This window comes from Entelurus aequoreus, linkage group LG03 (assembly GCF_033978785.1).
Source record: "Entelurus aequoreus isolate RoL-2023_Sb linkage group LG03, RoL_Eaeq_v1.1, whole genome shotgun sequence".
Taxonomy (NCBI): domain Eukaryota; kingdom Metazoa; phylum Chordata; class Actinopteri; order Syngnathiformes; family Syngnathidae; genus Entelurus; species Entelurus aequoreus.
Window position 1 is genome coordinate 30,238,576 of NC_084733.1, and position 27,132 is coordinate 30,265,707.

At 38.2% G+C, this 27,132-nt stretch overlaps 1 protein-coding gene across 2 annotated transcripts in view; it reads right to left on the minus strand.

Annotated features, from left to right (window-relative positions):
* asap2a (ArfGAP with SH3 domain, ankyrin repeat and PH domain 2a) overlaps positions 1-27,132 on the minus strand; it is a 113,823-nt gene that overhangs the window by 11,463 nt on the left and 75,228 nt on the right. For both annotated transcript variants that reach the window (XM_062041589.1, XM_062041590.1), the window contains 22 exons: positions 26,155-26,284; positions 23,793-23,878; positions 23,602-23,677; positions 23,424-23,510; positions 21,448-21,551; positions 21,258-21,327; positions 21,009-21,096; positions 20,112-20,160; positions 18,496-18,662; positions 17,993-18,126; positions 15,703-15,797; positions 15,423-15,612; positions 15,141-15,226; positions 14,752-14,867; positions 12,218-12,285; positions 12,031-12,138; positions 5,312-5,540; positions 4,847-4,999; positions 4,606-4,693; positions 2,326-2,384; positions 2,084-2,163; positions 1,890-2,009 (listed from right to left, as the gene is read on the minus strand). In XM_062041589.1, coding sequence (XP_061897573.1) covers positions 1,890-2,009; positions 2,084-2,163; positions 2,326-2,384; positions 4,606-4,693; positions 4,847-4,999; positions 5,312-5,540; positions 12,031-12,138; positions 12,218-12,285; positions 14,752-14,867; positions 15,141-15,226; positions 15,423-15,612; positions 15,703-15,797; positions 17,993-18,126; positions 18,496-18,662; positions 20,112-20,160; positions 21,009-21,096; positions 21,258-21,327; positions 21,448-21,551; positions 23,424-23,510; positions 23,602-23,677; positions 23,793-23,878; positions 26,155-26,284 — 2,383 coding nt within the window. The remainder of the gene's footprint in view (positions 1-1,889; positions 2,010-2,083; positions 2,164-2,325; positions 2,385-4,605; positions 4,694-4,846; positions 5,000-5,311; positions 5,541-12,030; positions 12,139-12,217; positions 12,286-14,751; positions 14,868-15,140; positions 15,227-15,422; positions 15,613-15,702; positions 15,798-17,992; positions 18,127-18,495; positions 18,663-20,111; positions 20,161-21,008; positions 21,097-21,257; positions 21,328-21,447; positions 21,552-23,423; positions 23,511-23,601; positions 23,678-23,792; positions 23,879-26,154; positions 26,285-27,132) is intronic.

Genomic DNA, 27,132 nt, shown 5'->3' on the forward strand with positions numbered 1-27,132 from the left:
AGGCAGGCCAGTCTAGTACCCGCACTCTTTTACTATGAAGCCACGTTGATGTAACACGTGGCTTGGCATTGTCTTGCTGAAATAAGCAGGGGCGTCCATGGTAACGTTGCTTGGATGGCAACATATGTTGCTCCAAAACCTGTATGTATCTTTCAGCATTAATGGCGCCTTCACAGATGTGTAAGTTACCCATGTCTTGGGCACTAATACACCCCCATACCATCACAGATGCTGGCTTTTCAACTTTGCGCCTATAGCAATCCGGATGGTTCTTTTCCTCTTTGGTCCGGAGGACACGACGTCCACAGTTTCCAAAAACATTTTGAAATGTGGACTCGTCAGACCACAGAACACTTTTCCACTTTGTATAAGTCCATCTTAGATGAGCTCAGGCCCAGCGAAGCCGACGGCGTTTCTGGGTGTTGTTGATAAACGGTTTTCGCCTTGCATAGGAGAGTTTTTACTTGCACTTACAGATGTAGCGACCAACTGTAGTTACTGACAGTGGGTTTCTGAAGTGTTCCTGAGCCCATGTGGTGATATCCTTTACACACTGATGTCGCTTGTTGATGCAGTACAGCCTGAGGGATCGAAGGTCACGGGCTTAGCTGCTTACGTGCAGAGATTTCTCCAGATTCTCTGAACCCTTTGATGATATTACGGACCGTAGATGGTGAATTCCCTAAATTCCTTGCAATAGCTGGTTGAGAAAGGTTTTTCTTAAACTGTTCAACAATTTGCTCACGCATTTGTTGACAAAGTGGTGACCCTCGCCCCATCCTTGTTTGTGAATGACCGAGCATTTCATGGAATCTACTTTTATACCCAATCATGGCACCCACCTGTTCCCAATTTGCCTGTTCACCTGTGGAGTATTTATTGCCACCTTTCCCAACTTCTTGGGAATTGGGAACTTCTAGGCCACCTACTCAGTGGCCTAGTGGTTAGAGTGTCCGCCCTGAGATCGGTAGGTTGTGAGTTCAAACCCCGGCCGAGTCATACCAAAGACTATACAATGGGACCCATTACCTCCCTGCTTGGCACTCAGCATCAAGGGTTGGATTTGGGGGTTAAATCACCAAAAATGATTCCCGGGCGCGGCACCGCTGCTGCCCACTGCTTCCCTCACCTCCCAGGGGGTGATCAAGGGGATGGGTCAAATGCAGAGGACAAATTTCACCACACCTAGTGTGTGTGACATTCATTGGTACTTTAACTTTTAACTTAACTTTAAATTTTCTTTGTCACGTGTTGCTGGCATCAAATTCTAAAGTTAATGATTATTTGTAAAAAAAAAAGTTTATCGGTTTGAACATCAAATATGTTGTCTTTGTAGCATATTCAACTGAATATGGGTTGAAAATGATTTGCAAATCATTGTATTCCGTTTATATTTACATCTAACACAATTTCCCAACTCATAAGGAAACGGGGTTTGTATATATATATATATATACATACATATATACATACATATATACGTGTATATACATATATATATACTGTATATATACACTGTATATATATATATATATATATACTGTATATATATATATATATATATATATATATATATATATATATATATATATATATATATATATATATATATATATATATATATATATATATATATATATATATATATATACACACACACATATAAATATATATACATACATATAAAAGTTGTCCTCTTTCAACCTTTGATTTTACAGTAGTGCACACCCCAATTTGTCTCGTTTCATGTGTCAGGTAAACCACCACAAATGGGGCCATGCGAATCCCGTTCTTACTGTATAAAAGTTTCTCTGAATGTTAACTTTAAAAAAGAATGTGGCGTAAATAATTTTTTGCTAGTATTTAAAAAAGACAAGCTGGATACTGACCCACCACTCTTGGTCCTCCTCACCGTCGACCACAATGACCTCGCCCTCAGAGAAGGTCAGTTCGTCGGGGTTGTCTGCCACACAGTTGTAGATGGCTTTCACTCGCTTTGGCCTGTGCTTCTAAAAACAGAGGGAAGATTTCAGTGACATAAAAAAAAGTTGTAATAATGCAAGACAATCGAGGCTGAACTTACTGGGTAGGCCTTTCTGGAGTGGGGTGCTGAAGGAAAAGACTGACCTACGGAGTTCTGGGGACATCCTGGCACTGCCTTAGCTGGAGCAGGAAGAGGAAACGATATCACAAAGACAACAAACTTTGCACGCTTCCACGGCAGAAAACAGGAATGCTACAGATTGAGAAATGTTTTAATCTGGCTGCACAGTTTTGCATGTCTTCCTGCAAACACGAAGCCTTGCTCTTTATCTGTTGACTCACTTGGTCGCTCAATCGATTCCGTCCGATTTAGGAGTCCTCGGGTGAAGCCTTTGCCATTGCTGGAAAACATGGAAAATTGTGTTGAAGCGCTGGAATCCAGATACAAGAGTGACAAAATGTGCAAGTTATACATCGTTTTGTTAACATTTTCCCCTCAACACTTCATTTTGTCCATGTGTGTACTCTAATAAGATTAGCTGCTGTAACCACTGTAACTATGACTACTATTATCTAGTAACAAATGACAACATCCATTTTTTTAATGCTGGTAGTAAAATCCTGCTAAGTAACTGCAGTACATAATTACAGTATATAAACATGCCAATTATAAGTTTTTACATGAGATGCAAAATATTTTGTGTGGCATTCAAGATAAATAAAATGTATTCTGACAATGTGCTAACTGCATGCTAATCTACATTGAAAATCCTGTACACACACGAGCGATTAGTATCATAAATTTTATCATGGCGATTTTGAAGACAACAGGCAAACATATAAGAAAAAATCTGAGACACTCAAGAGGATAATGATTAAAACGCCTTTATTAGCCAGTCTGATATTTAAAAAAATGTCTAACTACCCGTTTAAACCCGAAAGCCCTTCGTCAGGGCAAGGGCAAAGTGTTTGTCAGTCAACTCTACACATTAATAACTAGGTGGGTAATTAGAGACAGCTGTAAAGGCTCTAATTAACGGAAATCTGCACCACACAATCCAACATCATCAACTCAACAGACAAACACACATAATATATACATTCCCATAATAAGTATTACGTCTCTAAGGACCTCTTTGGAAGACAACAGAACTCACAGTTCTAAGAAAACAGAGCAGAGAGAAAGAGCTTCACGTTTCCCACATTTTGTTTTGTTACAGCCTTATTCCAAAACTAATTAATACATTTCAGTCCTCAAAACTCTACAGACAATACCCCATGATGACAATATGACAAGCTGTTTTTAAAATTTTAGCAAATTTATAAAAAAATAAATAAAAAAATAAAATCACATGTACATGGATATTTACAGCCTTTGTGCAATACTTTGTTGATGCACCTTTGGCAACAATTACAGGCTCAAATATTTTTGTCAGGATAGAGGGAAAGGTGAATGCAGCAATGTACAGAGACATCCTGGATGAAAACCAACGCTCCCTATTCAATCTGACAGATCTTAAGAAATGCTGCAAAGAAGAATGGGCGAAACTGCCCAAAAATAGGTGTGCCAAGCTTGTGACACCGTATTCAAAAAGACTTGAGGCTGTAATTGCTGCCAAAAAGAGCATCAAAAAATATTGAGCACAGGTTTGGAACACTTATGTACATGGGATTTTTAATTTCTTTATTTTTAATAAATGCACAAATAAATAAAAAAAGGATAAAAGTTTTTTGAGGATAAAAGTTAATGTATTCCATTTCGCAATAAGGCTGTAACATGACAAAATGTGGAAAAAGTGAAGCGCTGGAAATACTTTCCAGATGCACTGTATGTTAAGTTTGTCCTAGGGGTGTTTCCATAGTCAGGAAGTAGTTGGTCTACTGCCAGTAAAATGTTGAATGTACCAGTCCTGTATCTTGTTGAGCCTCGGAAAGTTGTTCGCCTGTTGTAGTCAAAATTATGGTAATTGGATAGTGCTAACTGCTCGCGAGTGTGCAGGATTTTTACTGTAAATTAGCATCATTTATGTTGAGCGTCACAGAGAAATGGTTGTGTATCTTAGGTAAAAGTTATAATTGACATGTTTTCTTTATATACAGTATGCTCAGTTTTGCGGTGCATTAAAGTAGACTCTGAAATGGAACTCAACTGGAGCCTTTATTTAAAACCCGTTACAGCTCTACTGAGCTAGCTTAGCGGGAGCAGAATACAAATGAATGAATACCTTTTGTACCAGCTTTAATTACCTAAGTAACAAAATACATCAACTCATAAAGTGTGATAATTTTTAGTTACACTAGTTTTTGTGCCTAATCCTGACAATGGGTAACTACTATAGCTACCTTAACCGTAAGTAAATACCGTAATTCTGTGTCTACCGTAACTACAATTGTAACTGGTAATAGCAATAACTATGATGCTTATGCCTTGAGGTCAGCTTCAATACTAACTTAACAATTTGTTGATCTGTGGAGTTTTCAGTGGTGTGCAACTGCACTGCACCATGCTGAGAGCTGTTCCTAATATTTTGGTTAATCTAGTTCACCTCATTAGATTTAGCAGATGGCCAATGAATGTACATTACGGCGATGATAAGCTTGTGTTTGATTAAATATTCTCACCCTGCAGGGGACTTGGACTGATTGGCTCTGCTGGATCCTGCAGGTCCTTGACCCGACTTGTTTTGAGAGCTCATTCCGTCACTCTTCCCTGCAGGAGATGGACCATGTGTTCTTTTTAACATCTTTGTACATCTTTTTATGTCCGGCGATACATTCCATGCAGACACGTTCATTTATTGGTGGTTAATAGAAGTCTAAATAAAGACCAAGTGAAAATGGAGGATGTGGGTGACATGCCTACCTCCTGCCGAGGTGAGCCGGAAAGGGGGAGCAGGAGTGTGCATGTTGGGGGGGTCTGAAGACGATCTCTGACGTCCAACCAGGTCTAAAGAACCGGGCTTCCAGCTGTTGGAAGATGAGGGTTGAGGCGTCCCACCAAGGCCGGTTAGTTGGACTGTGACGGAGGAAGAAAGAGCGTTCAAGAAGGAAGAGAGAGAATGGAGTAAGGGTCTGCTTTGAATACTGATTGCATGTCAGTGGAATGGAAAGGGACGTTAATGGAGGGGAGACAAGGTGCTCTGCTCTTTGGCGGCCCTCCAGACGACCACTAACGTTATTATAGAGGGCCTGTCATGGCGGTGTCATGGTGCGGTTGTACAGTCAAGCTCTGAGCTCGTACACAAACAACCGCACACATCTCGTTCCAACTTTAAGAAATTAAATTGGAACGCTGCAGTAGACATGCCTTTTTTTCCCCCATCTTTACCAATGTTTCTCGGGGGAAGCGGTGGTCCGGCGGTGGTTGCGGGCAGACCGGGTTGTTGAGGCGGGTTGTTGTTGATGACGGTGCCGTAGGTCTCGTTGTTGACCAGATTAGGCAGGTAGGAGCGCTGCTTGTCCTTGACCAGACCGGCGTTGTCACGGGCCTGCAGGTGGGAGTTGGTGCTGGGCGTGTAACAACTGACCGGACGCTCGTCTCTGCGGTGAGGACTGGGCTGGAGACAGGAAGATAGAAGAATATGACATTTACAGTAATGCTAAAATTAAAAAATATTCATAAAATAAACACATTTCCAGGGTTTCCCCTAGATTGCCAAAATACCAGTCGCTGTGGTTAGGGCCGTGGTCATCATGACGTCATTGCATAATTTGCTATGATAATGTGATTTTCTGTGAAAACGTTCAATAAATGTATACATACATTTAAAAACAAATCTGTTATTATTAATTAGTGGTAACATATACTTTTTATATTACATCGTTTTGCCGTATTTTAATTGTTGCTGCTTATTGTACAATGTACTTTGTTGAGATTTTTTTCCAAGTGTCTGTAGACTTTTAATGACTTTTTTTACTGAAAAAAGACTTACGACAAATCTGGTGTTATTATAAATGTTTAGAGACTCTACTTTTGTCCCTCAAAGTACCTGAAGGAAAGTGATCTGCAGCAAGCCTGACGTCACACTTGCTTGGCGCTGCTGCTCCAGTTGGACTTTCCCTCCTTAAAGGCCGCCACTGTCCTCTTAATATTTGCACATTTTGTAGATCGCTGTCCGTGGATATATCTGGGATATATTAAAGTACATCCCCAACGCAAACGTACTGACTACGCTCAGTGTCTTGTTTACATCCGGTTTCGGCCGCACTGTTTCAGTGATCAAAGTATATTTCTGGCTGCCAAGTTTTCAGGAATCACTTGTCAATAGTGCACACGTAATAGGCTATATATCCATTCATACTGTAACGATCTGCTGTTGATTATGTTTGTGTGGTTTGGATTTGATCAAACACTGCGTCCTTGCATGAAAGCAGATTGGCGGAGAATGAGGAAGTGTTGTGTGTACGGGGACGCAAGGAGACAAAAGTGTTGGAATTGGGCCGGTTGTAATCATAAAATTGGCAATAAAAGTAAAAAATAGCGTCAGACTTTTTGTGACTTTTTCCTGAGGCCATAAATTTACAGTGGCGATCCACCACATTCAGTTCCATCAAGGTGAAATCTGATTTTGAATTACAACATTACACAAAAAATCTAAGAACAATTTCGAACTGGCCAAAAAAGAACCTGACAACCAATATGTCCGACCGCCTGTTTGTTTTATGGTGGTTGATGATATCCATGTGGCCTGGAATAATGAACATGTGTACACATTTCTTGCAAGGTATGAACATTTTCAAGATTGCTCAAGCTTTCACAAAGGTTTACTTGGCAGGATAACAATAATTTTAGTCAGTAATAATAAGAAATTAAATATCTTAAGGGGGTTAGATTAGATATTCCACTCATTTTCTTTGTTACCAATAACACAAAGCTAAAATGTGGATGTTTTGTTCAGATATTTTAGCATATATTGATTGACCTACAGTACATAGTTTTTTTCCATTATATAAAGGGCCTGATTTACTAAGATCCGAATATCACGAGCAAAACAGCGCATACAATCCATAAAATAGCATGTACTGTTAGTGGGCGTGTTACGTGTGCAATTGTAAAGTGTTGCAGACTGCCTTATTTAAATGAGGATTTTGCGTGTCCTATACTAGGCATAAACTCATTCTCATCATGCTACGACCAGCACCTTTATGGCTATGTTTTGAAACAAACAGAAGACATTGAGCACTTTTTATGGGCATTTCAGAAGCAGTCTTGCAGTGGATATACTTTGAAATCACCTTTGTTTTTTACCGCCGAAGGTGTACTCATTGGTGAGAGGCATCACTTGCTCCACTCAAGACGCAAAAAAATGCATACTTAAAATAAGTTATTTTAATATAAGAAATATATTATTAATATATATTCTACGTAAAAAAATCTAACGTCATTAAAAAAACAACAAAGGACACTAAAATGCATCATTTCAATTTGTTTAAATCAGCCGCTTAAGGCCTGTAGCAGCTATACAATTATAAAATTATGTTGCTGAATAGACAAAATGTCTATTGTTTTTTTTTCTTTTTCTGACCGTCCAAAATGTTGACACACACATAGGACGGAGGATTCTTATCTGTCCATCATCTGCAGGAGCAGTCATCCTGCAGCCTCGTGTGGAGCTGTCAGTTTGCATGTCCTTCTGACACGTGCTAAAAAACCGCAAAACAGTGCTCGCAAAACGATGAGTGTTGATAAAACACATTGCGCGTGCTAAATAATTATATTTGCATCTTCTCCAAGTATTGGGGGCGTATTGATGATCAGCAAATATTTTGCATATAAATGAAGACAGACGCAAAATGGATCACACGCCTTATTCTGCTCACTTAACAGACGCAATCTACTTTGCACACGTTTAGTAGATCAGCTTTGCGTGTGCTATCTAGTTTGCACGTGTTTTAGTGCACACAGACCTTTGGTGAATGAGGACCTTAATGTACAAAAGGTAACAAAGTTGCCCTTGCATCCTTTAACTTTTCTGTATACGGTCCTTGATTTGACACCCCTGGTGTAAATAAAATCAGAGAAGAAAAGAGTTGACCAAGAAAAAAAGGTTTGAATGTTATGTTAATGTGCCAATTTTGATTAGGCAGCACTGTGACCACCGCTAGGAGTTCAGGCGGGGTCCTAGGCAACTGGGCCAGTGCATTCTAGAGCAGTAGAGCGAGCAGCAGTGCATGATGTGTCTGTGTGCTGTGCGTCAATAAAGTTTGAGTTGAGCAAAATTAAGAGTAAGTGACTTTACTACATTGATGATCCTAAACTGTATTACCGCAATCTCGGAGCGTAATTGGTTCTGTGACAGTGCTCTTAAATCAAAACACTTGAATCTCAAAACAAGGTCACCCAATGAAATTAATTTAAAGGTGCCATATCATGCAAAACCAATTTTTTTTTACCTGATGGTACATGCTTATGTGTATTTGGGATCTGCATAGGTCCCGAAAATTTGAACTAAAACAGAGATTGCAGAGATATCTATAAAACAATCTTGCTTTTTTTTCCTACTTTCTCCAAACGGTCTATTTGGAGTTTTGTTCAAGTGTTAAATCAGTGGACTATCCATATATGGTAGAGTGAATTTATGTAAAACCGGCTGTGTTACAACATCATGTTGATGATGAAATCCAATGAAGAAAAATGCTCTGTTTGCTTTAAAGGGGAACAGCCCTTTTTTTGGAATTGTGCCTATCATTTACAATCCTTGTGAGAGACAGGAACACTTGTCTTTTTTTTTTTTTGTAGGATTTTAATGATGAAAAATGCTTGAAAAATGCAGCTAATGGGAGTTGTAGCCTTCAAAGCCCTCTAAGACCCTGTCTACATTAAGTCAGATAACTAATTAAACAAATAATTATTTAGCCTAAGCCCCGTTTCGGCCACACTAAACCGTCGTTTAAAACCACTTCAAAACCCTCCAGCAACATTTTATATACACACTGCAAGTCTATATATAATGTAGTAACATACCTGTTCATAACAATATGTAATATGTACAATATTTACCGCATTTTGGTCATTTTATGCATTACAGAATTTATTTCCTCAACACATTTATTTCCATTTCCATAGCGGCGCACTTCCGGCAGCAAATGTATGTTCCTACTTCCGGAAACAAACGCGAGTGTGTTGTAATAATGGCAAACTTGGTAACAACTAGCTGGGATTTTCAATGTGATAACTATTTTTGGACAAATGAGGATTCACAGCTTTTTGAAGTTGAATATACTAAAGATGAACTACTGCTTATAGAAGCAAGCCCAAACAGATGGTGAAACGTTGGAGCAGACGGAAGCCGAGAGAGTAAGGTCGGCGTGACTTGAGGCTGCAAATGTGGAACTTGGAGTCAAGCTATGCCGACATATATGGAGTGCTTACCCAAAATACACTTGAAAAAACCTCCCCGGCCAGCCGAACCAATAAGACAACTTTCCATCGAGTGAGTCACTATAATATTGATCATGATACAAAGAAGGTCATGCCTGTTATTACAACTACATACAGTGTCGAGCTAGCTGTGTACAAACAAAACATTAAATGTGGGCTAAAACTTCACAGATACTGTAGTATGATTATTCATGTTTTTCAGTCAGTAAATATTGGTGTTCTATCATATTGTGTTGTGCATTACAAACTCAAAAGCCATTAGGCTGCTAACGCAAAAGCTAGCGTATCTCTTGCCATAGCAAGCTTATTTCTTTCTGTAGCTAGTTTACGGCTCATCCAATCCAATCCACTTTATTTATATAACACATTTAAACAACAAAATGTTTCCAAAGTGCTGCACAACAATATTAAAAACAATATTCAAATAGTATCCTTAGCTCCACCAATGACTGAATAAAAACAAAAAATAAATACATATAAAACAAAACAATATAAAATAAATATCATTAAAAATGATTTTAAAAGGTAAAACCAATTAAAACAGTAAAAAGAAATCAACATTTTAAAAACACAGAGGACAACAGAGGACAACTCACGTAGTGTTAAAAGCCAAAGAATAAAAGTGGGTCTTAACACGAGACTTAAAACACTCCACTGTGGGAGCAGTTCGAACATGGAGGGGCAGAGTGTTCCAATATATCATGCCGTCCCAAGACGATGTCTTACTACGGTACAAAAATAGTTTCTCAATATTCGCTCTTACAATAACAGTGTGGTTATTATGCATACAGGTTACGGATTGTAAATGAAGCAGTTTTAACATGTAACATGCCTTTTAAAAAAATATATATTTTTAATAATAAATAATGTATGGAAAAAATTGTGTTCTACTAACAACTACAGTAGTTGTATGAACTAATCCCTATACCCGCCACGGTAAAAAAAAGCCGCCACAATTTAAAAATGAGTTTTTTTAACATGAAAACATTAAAGTCCATCCATCCATTTTCTACCGCTTGTCCCTAATATTATGTATTGTAGAATGCAGAAGAAGTCACAAAGTCAGAGGCTCTTTTTAACTTTTATTACCAATTTCATGCTAACAACTGGCCCAATTCCAACACATATTCCCTCCTGTGCACATACTCTGTGTTTCACTCCCAGACACACAACACTTACTCATGCTCCGCCAATCCCCTCACAGGCACGGTGTGTTCACAATCATCAAAACTCTGAACATTGATACCACATGAACATAAACATTAATGCCAGCAGGTCGTTACAGTATGAATGGACATATATATCATTTTATTTGTGCACTACTGACTAGTGATGCACGAAAAATACGGCCACCGAAAAAAGACATAAAACCACCAACATAGCACGGCCAAAACCGAATGTTGCGATGACGTAAATAATACGTAACGGAATCTGGAACAGAGGAAGCTTGTCTGCGATGTGGACATACTTTAATATATCCGAGGTACACCCGCGGACAGTGATCTAAATGTGCAATATGCATATATTAAAGGGGCCAATGGTGTTCTTTTAAGGAGAGCAAGGCACGCAGCAGCGCAAAGCAAGTGTGATGTCAGGCTCGCTGCAGCTCTCGCTGTTCGAGTCTCTAAACTCAACTACAGTTTTTAACTGTAGAAAAAGATGCTAAATGTGTTGCTAGTCATTTTTAATAAAAAAGATAGTCACTAAAAGAATTGGAGAAATATCTAGAAACTTCAAAAATTCGCAACAAAGCACTTTTTACAATAAGCAGCAGCAACTGAAAACTAGAGAAAAAACAATATAATGTGAAGAAAAAATATGTGTTAAAATGTATTAATAATAATAGTTTTTTTTACCTTAAAAAAAAAAAGCATCGTTGCAGATTATGCAAATTATATAGTGACGTCATATTGACCCCTAACTACCGTCAAACACATCATCAGCAGCTTCTCTATATTTTCATGGATAAATGTCAACTGCTTAGATAGTATCTTAACATCCTTGTCCTTGGCTGCACATCAGTATGATGCAGACTAATAATCATACCCTCCAACTCCTTCATCAAGTTGGCTGCATGTGCGGCCATATTTTTGATGGTTTCTTTCTTTAATTCAACAAATGTCATCAACTTTTTCTTTTCATCACTTTCTTCCATCCCATGCTTGGAAAAACAAAGTTAGGTCTATTTCTAGTGATAACCGAATGCTAGCGAGTAAGACCAGATCCTACGGAGTTCCCTGTGACATTTGCTACGCCAAATAATAGCAGGTATGCTTGTAACTAAGATTTTTGCTTCCAACTTAAAGCACAGCAATTAGCCGAGGGACAGCTCTTATTTCAAAACACTCTTAAATTGAGGTACCTCTGTATTAGCATAAAAAAGACAATTTCCAGTACTATTTTCCATTCAACTTAAAGGCAAAACTTTAAATTCCCATAAAAATACTTTATATCGTGAAACAGTTCTATTTAAAATAAACTCTGATTGCAAGGGCATCTCTTGTGCACAGCCTCCTTCAAGTAACTCCAAAGATATCTATTAGATCATTTTAAATGTATTATCTTCTGCAGAAGCCTTTCTTTTGTCAATTCGGATGTATAATTGGTGTCATTCCCAAGATGAATGGTTTTGACAAATGTAATAAATATTTAAACCAGTGTGTCACCTTTTCATCCAGGTCCTCATCACTCTCATCCAAGTCTTCATGCTGCAGGCACCATTCATACTCCACGTGAACGTGTGCGTTGAATTTCCCCGCCAGCGCCTGATTCAACTAAACACACAAATACAAAATGAGCCTATGCTCTTTCAGGGAAGTGCTTGTTATTGGAAAGTTAATGCTGCGAGCTCACCAGCTCCTCACACTGGAGGTGTTTGAGCCTGCGGGCGATGTCCAGCGGCGTTTCCCCGGTCTCGTTAGCTGAAAGGGGAGACCACGGAAATATGTCGTCAATAAGGGAGCAAACACTCGACCCACTTTCCTTCCTCCCCTTTACACAAGAGATGTGCAATAAGGTCGTTTCCCACACTGAGAGACTCCCTGTCCTCCGCCTCTCTGTCGATATTATCTGTCTGTTTTGTAAATGACAGGCCGAGGAAGAAAGATTAGTGTTGTGAGAAAGAGTCGCCATGGTGCCGAACCTCTTGGGAACTAAACCTAACAGTCTCTGTGATAGAGACCCATGATGTTTATATAGGCTTCACACTTACTTCTGCATTATTTCTCATACAACACATACTGGCTATGTTGTGCAAATACATACACACTTTTTTTCCCTTCATATATACTTGTCCAGGGTGTGTACCCTGCCTTCCGCCTGAATGCAGCTGGGATAGACTCCAGTCACCCCTGTGATCCTGAATGGATGGATATACTGTACATCAAAGTTGTTCTAAAATTAATGGCACACATTGTAATAAATGATTAAAGAGAAAATGTAATAAAATAGAATGACTTTTTTTTATAAGTAAATATTTTTAAAGTTTTTAAAAAATCTTAGAAAAATTAAAATGTTATTCAAATACATTTTCAGTTAAAAATTTTAAATAATCAACGAACAGTGATTTAATAAAATAACATTTTGAAAATGTGAATTTAATTATAGAATATGATGACAAAAAAATGTGTTGTGAGTGCCATAAAAGTGTGTTTAAGACGTTTACATTTTTGGAGTGGATAAACAGTTGATTGAATCTCCTTTAAAAATATTTGTATGCATACAAAACCCAAAGCCAGTGAAGTTGGCACGTTGTGTAAATCGTAAATAAAAACAGAATACAATGATTTGCAAATCCTTTTCAACTTATATTCAATGTTCGAACTGAGAAACTTGTTTTTTTTTGCAAATAATCATTAACTTAGAATTTAATGGCAGCAACACATTGCAAAAAAGTTGGCACAGGGGCATTTTTACCACTGTGTTACATGGCCTTTCCTTTTAACAACACTCAGTAAATGTTTGGGAACTGAGGAAACCAATTTTTTAAGCTTTTCAGGTGGAATATTTTCCCATTCTTGCTTGATGTACAGCTTAAGTTCTTCAACAGTCTGGGGTCTCTGTTGTGGTATTTTAGGCTTCATATTACGCCACACATTTTCAATGGGAGACAGGTCTGGACTACAGGCAGGCCAGTCTAGTACCCGCACTCTTTTACTATGGAGCCACGCTGTTGTAACACGTGGCTTGGCATTGTCTTGCTGAAATAAGCAGGGGCGTCCATGATAACGTTGCTTGGATAGCAACATATGTTGCTCCAAAACCTGTATGTACCTCCCAGCATTAATGGTGCCTTCACAGATGTGTAAGTTACCCATGCCTTGGGCACTAATACACCCCCATACCATCACAGATGCTGGCTTTTACAATTTGTGCCTAGAACAATCCGGATGGTTCTTTCCCTCTTTGGCCCGGAGGACACAAAGTCCACAGTTCCAAAAACAATTTGAAATGTGGACTCGTCAGACCACAAAACACTTTTCCACTTTGCATCAGTCCATCTTAGATGAGCTCGGGCCAAGCGAAGCCGGCGGCATTTCTGGGTGTAGTTGATAAATGGCTTTCGCTTTGCATTGCACTTACAGATGTACCGACGAACTATAGTTACTGACAGTGGTTTTCTGAAGTGTTCCTGAGCCCATGTGGTGATATCCTTTACACACTGATGTCGCTTTTTGGTGCAGTACCGCCTGAGGGATCGAAGGTCGTAATATCATCGCTTACGTGCAGTGATTTCTCCAAATTTTCTGAACTTCTTGTTTTACGGACCGTAGATGGTTAAATTCCTAAACTTCTTGCAATGGCTCTTTGAGAAATGTTGTTTTTAAACTGTTTGACAAATAGCTCACGCATTTGTTCAAAAAGTGGTGACCCTCGCCCCATCCTTGTTTGTGAATGACTGAACATTTCATGGAAGCTACTTTTATACCCAATCATGGCACCCACCTATTCCCAATTAGCCTGTTCACCTGTGGGATGTTCCAAATAAGTGTTTGATGAGCATTCCTCAACTTTCTCAGTCTTTTTTGCCACTTGTGCCAGCTTTTTTGAAACATGTTGCAGGCATCAAATTCCAAATGAGCTAATAGTTGGAAAAAATAACAAAGTTTACCAGTTCAAACGTTAAGTATCTTGTCTTTGCAGTCTATTCAATTGAATATAGGTTGAAAAGGATTTGCAAATCATTGTATTCTGTTTTTCTTCACGATTTACACAACGTGCCAACTGCACTGATTTTGGGTTTTGTATATACATACATATACACATTTTATATATATATATATATATATATATACATATATATATATATTTGTATGTATATATACATACATATAATATTTAAGAACAAAGTAAAAACCATGAATGAGAAATTAAGGAGCGTTTCTTACCAATGTCTATGGAGGCCTTCCCCCTCAGCAGCAGCTTCAGGCACTCACTGTTGTCAGTCAGACAGCAGTAGTGCAGCGCCGTGCTCCCTTTGGTCGTTTGCTTATCCAAATTTAAACTGCACACAGACAGGCACAACATATTGATGAATAAATAAAAAACACAGTCATGCTCAAACAGGGAAAATATTACTTGGCTCGTCTATAGTGATTTTCTGATCATAAATGAATGAAGGGATAGACTTTCATACTGTCACTGCTCTCCAGCTAATGTTAACATAGGATAGGTGGCACCTGTTACATGTCCCATAGATAGATGGGCAGTCATGAGAAATGCTGGCTGAGTGAACCTTCTACAAAGCAATATTTGAATGTGGGTGGTTTGTGTTCACCTGTTCTGAGTGAGGAAGTCGACAATGTGGAGCGACGTTCTGTCCACCAGCCTGACCGCGAGATGAAGCGCCGTTTCTCCCTGCTCCTGGGGGGACAAAAGACTTGCATTAAAATCAAGAGATTATTTAGATATTGGTGGAAATACTACAAGTTGAGGCCCTGACATTAGTATGTGACGAGAAACACCACAACAACTAATATGGGGATTATTGTCTTGATATGTCAATAACACAAACAATTGTACCTAATACTGTGGATGTAAATGCTTTTTGTGTACTAACATGTCCGTTGGCAAGCGGTATGGGCTCCATGAGGTCTACTCCCTCGGCGTAGACCTGAATGAGGGAGACGATGTTCCGAGCCTTTACTGCTTCGCACAGCGTGTGGAGCCGCGACACAGAGTCTGGATATTTCTTCCTGGCGAAGCGCTTCTCTGTGTACTTAGCGATGATGAAGTCTTTCCTCGCCTGCCTGGTGGTAGGGTGCAGTGTGTCAAACTCATCAACTATGGCATCCACTAAAAGATGGCGTCGACAAGTGGTTGGGGAGGAGTGCACTTACATGTCACTGGAGGGGTTGGGTTTCATCGCGTTTTCAGCACTTAAGCAAGCCTCCATTATTTCATTGAAGCCTGCATTCCCCACATTCTTGGCCAGCTGTGGAATGCACAGCAGTTACGTGCCACAGCATTGATACAACACTTAAATTAATAGAGCAACAGACATTCAAGGCCAGGGTTATTCAACTGGCGGTCAAGGGGCCAAATTGTGCTGGGGAATGACACCAGAGTTCAGTTCAAAATTTGGGAGACAAATATTTATGCAGCAAGTTCCTAAAATCACTAGAGTGCTCCTATTGTATAGAAGAACTTGGACCACTAAACACATTGGCAGATCTTTGCATTGACATTTTAACCTGGCTAGCAAACATAGAACATTTGCATCCAACCTTGTGATTTAAATAACGGAGGTGTTCCTTAAGACGCCCCTTTACGTCCTCTCCTTTTTGGCAGTAAATTTTTTTTTTCATAATGTGATTTATGTAATTTGGGTGTAGCTGTAGCTTGTTTATTACTTCAGCAGTCATTTGTTCAAATGCTTTATGTATACTAGTAGTAGTGTTCCTCAAGGTTCTATTTTAGGTCCTCTCTTTTTTATCTTTTGGCCTAATCAACTGTTCAGTTGATTAGACTCACATTTTAGAGTGCTGTGATAGATATTAACGTTGACTGCCTTTTTTGCAGAATGCCATAAAAACAGAAGAGCACTCTTGTAACTTAAAATAACAAAGTAAATAGACCAAAATCAAATGTCTCATGTAGAGGACACTGGTTCTCCAGAATATACAAAATAAGACAAATAGTGAAGGAAGAAATTTTTTGAAATGTGTCCTGCCCAAAAAAAAAAGAGGAGTATCTGTCCAAGCCAAAGCTTTTTTAAAGTAAACATATATTGGCAACACTAAATTGGCCCTAGTGTGTGAATGTGAGGGTGAATGTTTGTCAATCAGTGTTGGCTGTGCTATGAGGAGGCGACTTACCAGGGTGTATACCCTGCCTTCCGCCCGAGTGCAGCTGGGATAAGCTCCAGCACCCCCCGCGACCCCGAGAGGAATAAGCGGTAGAAAATGGATGAATGGATGGATGGATATATTGAAAAAAATAAAGACTATTTCAGTTATTTAAGGCTAGTTGAGGGAGCGTGTCTAATCACCAATTAAGCCTACTCCTGAAAACGCAATTCTCTGAAGCATATTTTGTGGGGTTTTCTGCTACATTAAAACAAAAAACAACAACAATAAATGAACAAAAAAGTGACATTTTAAATTTTTGGCCTAAATTTCTCAATACATTTCAATCTTAAACAAAATGATCAAATGATTTTTTTTTAATGTTGACTCTTTTGAAGGCCTTTTGATCAAATAATGTTACAGGTTTAAAGTAGTCAAATAACCTAAGTCACGCAAATGTATACAGAACCGCAATATCACTTGATCAAAAGGCTTTCAAAGGATTAAAATTGAATTAAAAAAACATGACATGTTTTTTATAATTTTGTTTAGGGCTGAAATTGCAAATTGCAATTGCAATAGGAATCCAAAATGTATTTATGCCCTTTGAAAAATGAATTACTTCTATTTCCTGTTTGGCTTTGGGGTATTGTTGAATAACTGCATCAAAAATCATGTATTATGGCCAAAATAGAGCAAAAATTTACAGAAGGGACAAAAAAAGTCAGCCTTTGTCCCTGGAGGTTTAAACCTGTCTTTGGCCATTGCATTTATACAGCCATTGTGCTGAAAACACACTTAATTTTTACCTTTAAACCTTTCTACCCAATACTATGAGGTGGTTTTGAGTAACATGCAGTCATTTGTAAGATACTGAAAACATTATTCCCCTGTCCTCTGTGGTGAACAAGACGAGATACTATATGAGGACTATTTTTTTAATTTAAACTGATGAAGATGTTTGATGCAACAAGGCATCAAAATACGGAAATGCATGTGGAATTTAAGAAAAATGCTAAAACCAAGACACGTTCTCAGTGTTGTTTTTTTTGGTAATATAATTGTTGAAATTGATTACAAAAGATAAAATAATTATTCAGTTGGCACTAGCTTTTGTTGTCGTCTGTACAGGACAATGCATAAGAAAATACTATTGTGTCTTATGGTTTTAACCCGAAACAATTCTTTAATATAAGACAATGTAACTTTTTGTCTGGGTTTCAAGCAGTTAATTTAAAAAAAAAAAATCTCAAGCTTCTGCACCTCCTTTGAAGCCTCACACTTTAAATAAACAATGCTATAAGTGATGGAGCGCAGCAGAGTGCATGTAAAAGTGTCCTACCAAGAGCTCTGAGGTGCTGAGTACATCCAGAGTGAGTGACTGGATCCTGGAGTAGTGGACTCCCAGCTCCCTATGGATCCCTGAGCATTCGATACAAGTGAGGATGCCCAAGTTGGTGGACAACCATGTTGGGTCTGGAGGAAAAAAGGAAAATAACATTGCAAACAGGTTCGAATCTAAGACACACTTTCTGACACGTCCTTTGCAAAAGGTTGCACCAACTGGGTTTTGTCTTTGTGGACGTTTTAACAGCTGCCTGAAGGCTTTTTTACGCTCTCCAGGAGGAAAGTGACCGAGCCTGCTTGGAATACGCTCTTTCATATAGTAGATTTACACCTCTGCTGAGGGACAAGGGGGGCTGGCAAGTAGTTCAAATAAGCAGATGCTTTCAATAAAGCGCAATGATTTTTGGCGCTGGAAAAGTGGTTAGTGCTGCTGTACGCTGACATCATTCCAAAACATGGATGTTAGGTTAATTGAAGACTATCAGCTGGAGTACTCACTGGGCGCGCCGCAATCGCAGCACACGTCGTTTCCCGTCATCCTCTTCACCTCGGCCAGGATGGCCTTGGTCAGCTCCTGCACGATGTTGTTCTCGCCGACGTGCTGGTCTCCTTTGAAGGCTTGGTTCAGCGCCTCCTCTTTGCTGTTCTGGAGCACGGAGATCCAGCTGCAGGGATGAGTACCAGACGAGGCACGTAGGGACGTAAGGTCGAGGACGAAGACAAAGAAAAAGAAGGCAAAAATAAACAAGAGGAGAAGTGAAAGTACGGTAAAAGGTCTCTGGGTAGGAGGTAGAAATAAGGAAAGGCGTGAGATTGTGTGTTGGGGATGAAGTGGCAAAAGGTTTATACAGAATGCACTTAAGGCACTATTCTCCCGTTCTGTGCTTAAGTGTTCTTTACGCACTTGAAGTGCTCAAATTTAATTAATAGGCTGATTACTAAAGAGGTGGACTTCGCTTTGGCGCCTTTTTTTCCTGGTTGCGTAAATATTATGGAACATGGAGTTTCACTAACACTTGTGAATGTTAATAAAATCCATGAAAAAGATAATACTTTCAATTTCAAAATCCAGGCAGTGCTTGTCACGTAAACGTGTGTCGCCATGGTGATGCACGCTACAACAGGTTCTTCTTACTGGCTGGATGTGAATAATAATCTGTAGATTAAACTTTGTTTCACTTATTATTATAACCACCCCGATGTCATTTGTGACATTAAGAGTTCTGTTTAGCACAAAAATTCTGTGTTTGTGTGTGCTTGCGCGGAGGAGCATGACAGTATGATACTAACTGTCAAAAAGTCAATCAAATCAATTGATAGACGCAACATTATATACGTATTTTCTATTAAATAGTCACATAGTCCTATAATCACAGTCTGGATGAAATCATGTCTATTAGTCCCAGGATGTCCAAACACAGCAGATATACATGTGGTCGCATTCACGAGACAACGATGTGCCTTTTGAATTTTTATAGTTAATATAGAGTGCCATTATGGTGCTTTTATCCTAAGCTCAATTGATATTTCCAGGTGTCTCAATTGAAGCAATCAGAATAGATTTGATAGTTTTCTGGAGGTGTCTTGTATCATTATTTGTGGTGGACACTTCTTCCAAACTTCAAGTGATATACAATGTTTCACCTTCTTGGGGCGCTGGATTTATTACAGCCTCAGAGGCACATAAAAACAAAAGTAATTATGTCGGTGGGGACATAGGGACAAAGTTAACAGTGAATGCCCACATTTAAGGTTTGCTACAGCCAAAGTGCACATCTTGGATGAAGGCGCGCAGTGACAGACTTAAGTCGAGAGAGAGAATGCAGCGCAGCCAGAACCTGAGCAATTGTAGACCTTTTTTCACTTAAGCAAATGGGAAAATAGGGCCCTTAAGACTTTAGACTAAAGTGGATTTTATTTTCAAATAATTCACAAAAACTTTACAAATGGAGCAGACCCAATACTTCGCATACATGAAAAAAAACCCATCAGCAAACGCTTTGGTTACAGAGGCAAGGGAAAAATTCCCTCTCAGGAAGAAACCTCAAAAAGAATCAGACCAAGCGTGGAGAGTGAAGTCATTTTTAAAGGTAAAGGACGGAACATTGTCTTACATTTGGCAGTCCTGGTCATCCTCAGCCTGAAAGTGATATGTTCTGTCATCTAAAATGTGAGAAAGAAAGACATTTTGCATTGTGTTGCTTTGGAAAGATGTACAAAAAAGTGACAATTACCAATAGTATAATAATCATGCATTTTCAAGAGTAACTTCATGTTACAGGTCTGAGCGGAATTCCCTTGGCGTGCTACATAATGTTTCAAAAGGGAAGCACAGCAGGTTGACAAAAATAAAAAATAAAACACCATATTTTAGAAAATTCTCAAAGCCAGTGATACTCAAACTGTGGTAAGTGTACCACTAGTGGTACGCAGGCTCCATCTAATGGTACGCCAAAAGAATCACTTGAATAAAGTACAGTGTTTTATTTTCCTATTTTCAAACAGTGTTACTGTTCAAATTTTGTGTAATGTTACAGTGGCCAAAATATTAAATATACTTGTTAAATAAAACCTCTGCCTTGTATTTAATAAATACTTAGGCTACTGTACTTTAATGTTGGTCATTATGGTGGTACTTGGGAGAGTGACCTCAGTGCTTACTGAGATGGTACCTGGTGAAAAAAGTTTGCTCTAAGCAAACTTAAATTATGTCAAAGGCTAAATCAACTGATTTGAAGTTTCTACAGAGAGAAAAAAACAGAGTTGCAAATGTCTCCACAAATTATACATACTTTTGTTATTCTGTAATATAGAATGTTAAAAAATGTTTGAACAAGTAAAATTAATGAAACAGAGAACAATGAATGGTAGGTGTGAAAAAAACACTAAGCTATTAATTATTAACCATCTGGAATAGACCTATGATGTCTTTTAGTTGAAGTGGAGTGGTAATTGTTTTTTGGGGGGACAGTTAGTGGCGAGCAAAGAAAACGTTAACTTGCTCGACTTACGCGAAATGAGGTCAAAGCTCTTCTTCTCCTCAGGATTGTTCTTCACCTGACAGGTGAGCAGGTTCAGTTTAGCTGGAGGCCTGTTTGCCTGTAAGAAAGACGGAATATAATATGATGTTGAATAGAAAATCAGCTTTGGATGTCTATTGGCTTTCGCAGGTCATTTAAATGACAATAAATGTTTGAGTATCTCCCTTCATCACAAACAGACTTTGTTGTTTATTTTGATTGTGGGTTTTGGTTGCTTACAGTGCCATGTGGGATGGTGAGGTATCCGTTCTTTGCCGTACACTTTCTCTTCTGCCACACTTTACGCAACCTGCAGTTTTATCAAACTGAGCATTATTATCATTGCAAAAGCACACTTTTGGATATTAATCTAACAGTGGACCCCCTTGGATTGTGCAGGTATCTCTAGTGAGTGAAACAAGTGACTTACCCGTCGCTTCTCTTGTAAAGGTAGCCGCTGCGCTCAGTGCCGTGTTCCTTGTTGCCTTGCGGCTGATGTAGGCTGTAGGTATTGCTCTGACGCACCTGTGAATCCTGGAAAAACATTAATAAGAAACAGATAAAGCCTAATACTAAATCTCAGGAGTCCAAAACCTTGTATCCAATCCTATTCAACTTAACTCCAGCAGTTCAAATAAAAACAATAAAAATAGTGATTCAAAAAAGAGCAATGCCTTTATAAATAGCAATAGATAATATAGTTAACTATCCATCCATCCATCCATCCATTTTTTACTGCTTGTCTCTTTTGGGGTTACGGGGGAGCTGGAGCCTATCCCAGCTGCATTCAGGTGGAAGGCAGGGTACACCCTGGACAATTTGCCATCTTCATCGCAGGGCCAACACAGATAACGAGACAGTTTTTTGACCATTCCTTTTAAAAGGATGGCTCCTAAAAATCTGGCTCCCTTCAAAGATCCATAAATCCCATCAATGACAGGCAGTAGCGTTGTACTGAAAAATAAGAAATCAACTGAGACAAAATGAAAAGTTTACAAAGTGAAATATAAAGGTAAACACAAAAGTATGTAAAATGCTAAATCCTACTCTGGACTGGAAGGGTTAAAGACCTTCAGTGTCAGCATTAATAGGATAAGTATGTTGAAAAAAATGTCTCACATTTTTCTGTCAATAACAAATGCATAAGCAGTAATTGAGCAGACTAAGGCTTTATTTTAGTCAGGAAATTACTTCTCAAGGTGAGTGATGACACTATTTCGATGCTTTAATTGATATTAGGTCCACATTTTGCTAATGGGACAATGTTTAAAGAACAGACCTGAATCTTGTCTTTATAAACTAAAACAATATCAACATCAAGTCCGAGAATGAGACTCTACAGAGGCAAATCACAAACATAAAAATGCAAATCGTATGAAATAAAATCCTACTAAATACAGAACACAACGACCATCAATGTTTTGTTGATTTACTTACTCTTCTAGACTTGTTTCACAAAACATGTAGGCAATAAGAGAGGAAAAAAACTTCAGGTCAGATTAATTTGTCATCTTAACAGAATGAGGCAGCTTGGTTTGCAAAGATACGAATACAAGACAGTGGAACCTCTAAAGCTGACCGTGATGATGCAATTCGGAATTCAAAACTATCCAACATCCTTGTGCAAGATCACAAATTAGTAAATTTTAAACGATCAACATGTAGTTTTTGCTGTTTTTATTTAGCTTTTGGCAAATATTGATAGGAAATAATATAGACTATTTGTTCCACAATATGCGCATTTTGTGGTTGCGATGCAGATTTTACATACAGTAACACGTAAAATGTCATAAGAAAATAACGAAAAACTAAAAAGGAGTAATAGTAATAACACAACTATTGCCACTTATGCACATATGTATATACATATTGCACACAAAGTGATTGCACTGTGTATTAATAATAAAACAAAAACAGTATATTGTGTCTGTTGCAACTTGTGTGTGTGTGTGTGTGTGTGTGTGTGTGTGTGTGTGTGTGTGTGTGTGTGTGTGTGTGTGTGTGTGTGTGTGTGTGTATGTGTGTGTGTTTTCACACGTACAATCATAAACACAAAAATATTGCCTGTAATGTTTTTCTAGTTTTACAATGGTGACAATTTGACACTGGAACAGATTATTTACATTTCCACTATTTTCTTAGAGGTTCCACTGTGGAAAATTGCACTCATTTGTTTTACTATGGCATGAAAAAAATGTCCAAAAACGACAAATAAGCATTTCTTTCAGAACATTAGACTGATTTACAGCATAGCAACAGTTTTATAAAAATTCTACATTTCACAATAAAATCTCTCATTTCTAGCAATTCAGCATGTGTTATTATGCTAATGCCATGTAAAGTCAAGTGTTAACATCAATGACACTGACACAAAAGTGAGTTTTTTGATGAGTGTATGTGTGTTACCTCCTTCTGCTCCACTTGTAGCGCTGTCTTAAGAACATCTCGTAACTGTGTCAGCTGCTTCCGCTCCTCATCCTGCGCCTGCTTTATCTGCAGAGAACAAAACATTCAGGATTTCGGAGACAACGGGTGAACAATGATTACAATTGAATGGAGTGGCAGTCATGTAAAAGTAACCCACTGTGTGGAGATCAGTGGCCAGTTTTTCTATGGAAGGCTTCAGGTTGTCCACTGCTTTGAGACCATCCTGAAAGAAACTGAACAAGATTCATATGACGAATTACTTTTTGCATTATAGCATTATTACACAAAAACTACTACTACTTGTGTTACACCATGGCAAGGTTGCAATTAATTTGCAGTGTGTCTTACTTGCACTGCGCGTGGAAGTATTTTATGAGGTTCTGCAGCAGGTCCACTCCCTTCTTGATTTTGATCTCGTTGACTTTGAGAAGATACTGCAAAACATTGTCAAGATCGGACCCAGTCAGACGCCAACAGAGCCAAAAGTGTGTTTTCTATCTAAATAAGTTTTCAACTCTTTCATCTTGTTCTCTTGAAAGTAAAACAAGTTGTCTGTTAAGTTCATGACAGTATATCAAAAAGGGCTAAGACGATACATCATATAAAAAATTCTAGGTATGGGTTTTGTATTCCAAAAACTACATTAGAATAGCTTTATGATCGTAAAACTGTTATGTTTCTAAACACCTACTCTTGTAATTTTTGTAGAGCAACTATTCCAATTGTTTTCAGGTTTTATCAGCAGTGTTGGGTTAGTTACTGAAAATCAGTAACTAGTTAGTTACTAGTTACTCTATTTCAAAAGTAACTCAGTTACTAAATCAGTTACTTACACCAAAAAGTAATGCGTTACTGTGAAATGTAACTATTTAGTTCCTTTTTTTTTTTTATTTAATTTTTTAAAGCTCACATTAATGCCCTTTTAGCCTTCATTTCAGTACTGTTATTGCACTGGAGAATAATACAATCTGCTGATCAACTTCACATGCATTTGCATCACTGAACTCTGCTAAGCCATGTGGTCTGCATACAACACACAAAGACAAAGATATGTTTCAAAGGGACAATTTATTTCAGGCCAGAACAAATTGACAAAACTATTTTAAATAGCTGCAACATAACATACATAAGTAACAAACAGCATAATAACAACATAGCTGTAAACCTGGCTTCACCTAAGGAAGGCACACGTGACATACACAAAGCCTAACCAGGCAGATTTGAATTGTTGTTTTGGGCAGTAGACGGGATCTTTGATCCAAGACACAACTTACATTTAACTAAAATGTTCTTTTCTTTGTGCTCGACAAAAGAAAAGAAGTGAGTATATCTCCATGTTATGACACTCGACTGCAGCTCCGTTGTTAGTAAACACAGACATAATAAAATAAGTTATCGGTTATCGGTAATCGGTATCAGTTCAGTTGAGTTCAGTTCAGTTTATTTCGAACATGCATATAATACACTGTAATGCATCACTAATTTCCAGTTGTTTCATTACAGCATGTTCGAAAAGGAGTAGGAATAAGCAGAGCTTATTTAATACTAGCCCTTTTCATATCACACCATATCATATCATTGTTCTCTATTTGTAACAGAACAGTGAATAAATTAATTAATAAATAAACCATAAGTAAGTAAACAAATATCAAATACATAGATAATCAGTATGTAGTTTTTTTTGTTTTTTAAATGTTCAAGATGTTCATCAGAATTGTTCTTCTTTTTCCTTTGTGAATACTTGTAGTTTGAACAGTCTCTTAAACCGAATCATATTAGTGCTTATTTTGATTTCCTTGTGTAATTCATTCCATAATTGAATTCCACATACGGTTACAGTACATTGTTTGTCTGTATAATAAAAACAATTATTCCTGGTATGAAAGAAAACATTTGTATCTGGATCTATATCTTTATCTAATTCCGGACTAATGTGATCTAAGTTGCTGAAGTTTCTCACTTCCATATATTCCTGTTCAGCAATCTTTTGTGTTGCCCTATGAATGTCTGTAAGTGTATATTAATGTGCACCTTAGTACAGATCTTCTTGTTCAGTAATCCTTTGGAGCGTTGTAATTTTGTAGTTGAATGTCGATGTTTGTGTTCCGTCAGACCCCATTATTATTATTGTTGTTATGGTTGCTCTGGGAGTACTAACATGTGCCCTGTTTCCTCAAGTCGCGTGCTATCTTGGCGATATCATAATTGCGTTTAGTGAGGCGCTCGTTGATGTACACATTTGTGCCCTTCAGCTTTTTTCCCTGTGTCAACAATGCTATTGTGGATTTCCTGTTGGCAAGCTTAACGATGGTGACTGGCGTAGTGTTGTTGCTTCTTCTATTCAGTGAGATGCACGTATCATTGGTGTTTAATTGTAACAGGAAGTTATCGGTTTGAAAAAAAATATTGCGCATCCCTAACTTAAATGTCCTCTTTTTCTTTTTACACTTATGTCACAATCAGGAATGTTAAAATAAGATGTGCGCAACAAGATCTACACTTTTATTGATTTTATGTTTTACTAGAAGCAGTGGTTAACTTGTTTTTATGACTGTTAAGAATTTTAAAATGTTAATAACTTTTTTATATTGCTGACAGTTTGACCCTAATAGTATTGTTATAGGAAAATGTGTTTTAAATAAATTGTGTTCTAAATTTAACGACTTGTGCATCAGAGTCGAACTTGACAACCGATCCCAATGAAACTAACCTCACACATCTGTAGCTGAAAGAATCTCCTTTCCTTCTCCATCTCCTCAGCAATTTCCGCCCCGCTAATCTCCGTCCTGATCATCCCGTGCTGTCTGGCGTGCTCCTTTTTCTCCTTTTCTATTTTCGTGCTGGTGCAAAAAAAACAAAAAAAAGGTCACACTGTCACAAAGTCAGACGGTGTACACAATTATAAAATATAAACAGTGGTCAGGGGTGTAAAATCATCCTTGATATTTGATTGGTAGCCGGATTTCCTACAAGGCAGTTTCCGTTATATTATTAGAAAACAAGTTTATTAGATTTTAAAGCTCAAAAGCAAACAAAGGGGGGAGTGCAAACATTTTGAGGGTGGCTCTAGTCGGTTTCCAGGTGATTTTACACAAAGACAACAATAGTACTATGGTGCATACACCTGCAGGCAATAGAAGGAATATACTAGGAAGGGGCATTTAGCTCTATTTACTTGATCAAATACTGGCAATTTCTACTATTTTAATGAAATGGGAGAATCACTCTCTTTAAATGTTTTAAACTCCTGTACCGTTGTGTCTGCATGGGTGCAGCTCAACATGGCATTGAGACAGACTCCTCAGTGCCTCTGCTGGCTGCAGCCAAGCACAGCATTTAACTGTTGAACTGTTAATGCCCATCCCGAGAATATATCACAAAATGGCGGGGAGGCACTATTTCATGCAATATTTGTAATTATTTTGCTCGCAATACTGACAAAATATAGTTAAAAAAAAGATGCCAGTCTCAGAAATATGACAAAAAGTGACCTTATAGGTATGCAGTAAGGACAGTATTGCACATAAATAACCAGTTTTTTAAAATTGCATTTGATTGTTGTCGCGTCTACGGATTTTATGTGATGACATGGGAAAAGACTAATAAGACAGTTATTTTTAAGCCGAGCTTGCAGTTTTCTGGGAGCGGACGTACCAAAAATGTGTCGTGCTTCTTCAGCTGTGACTGT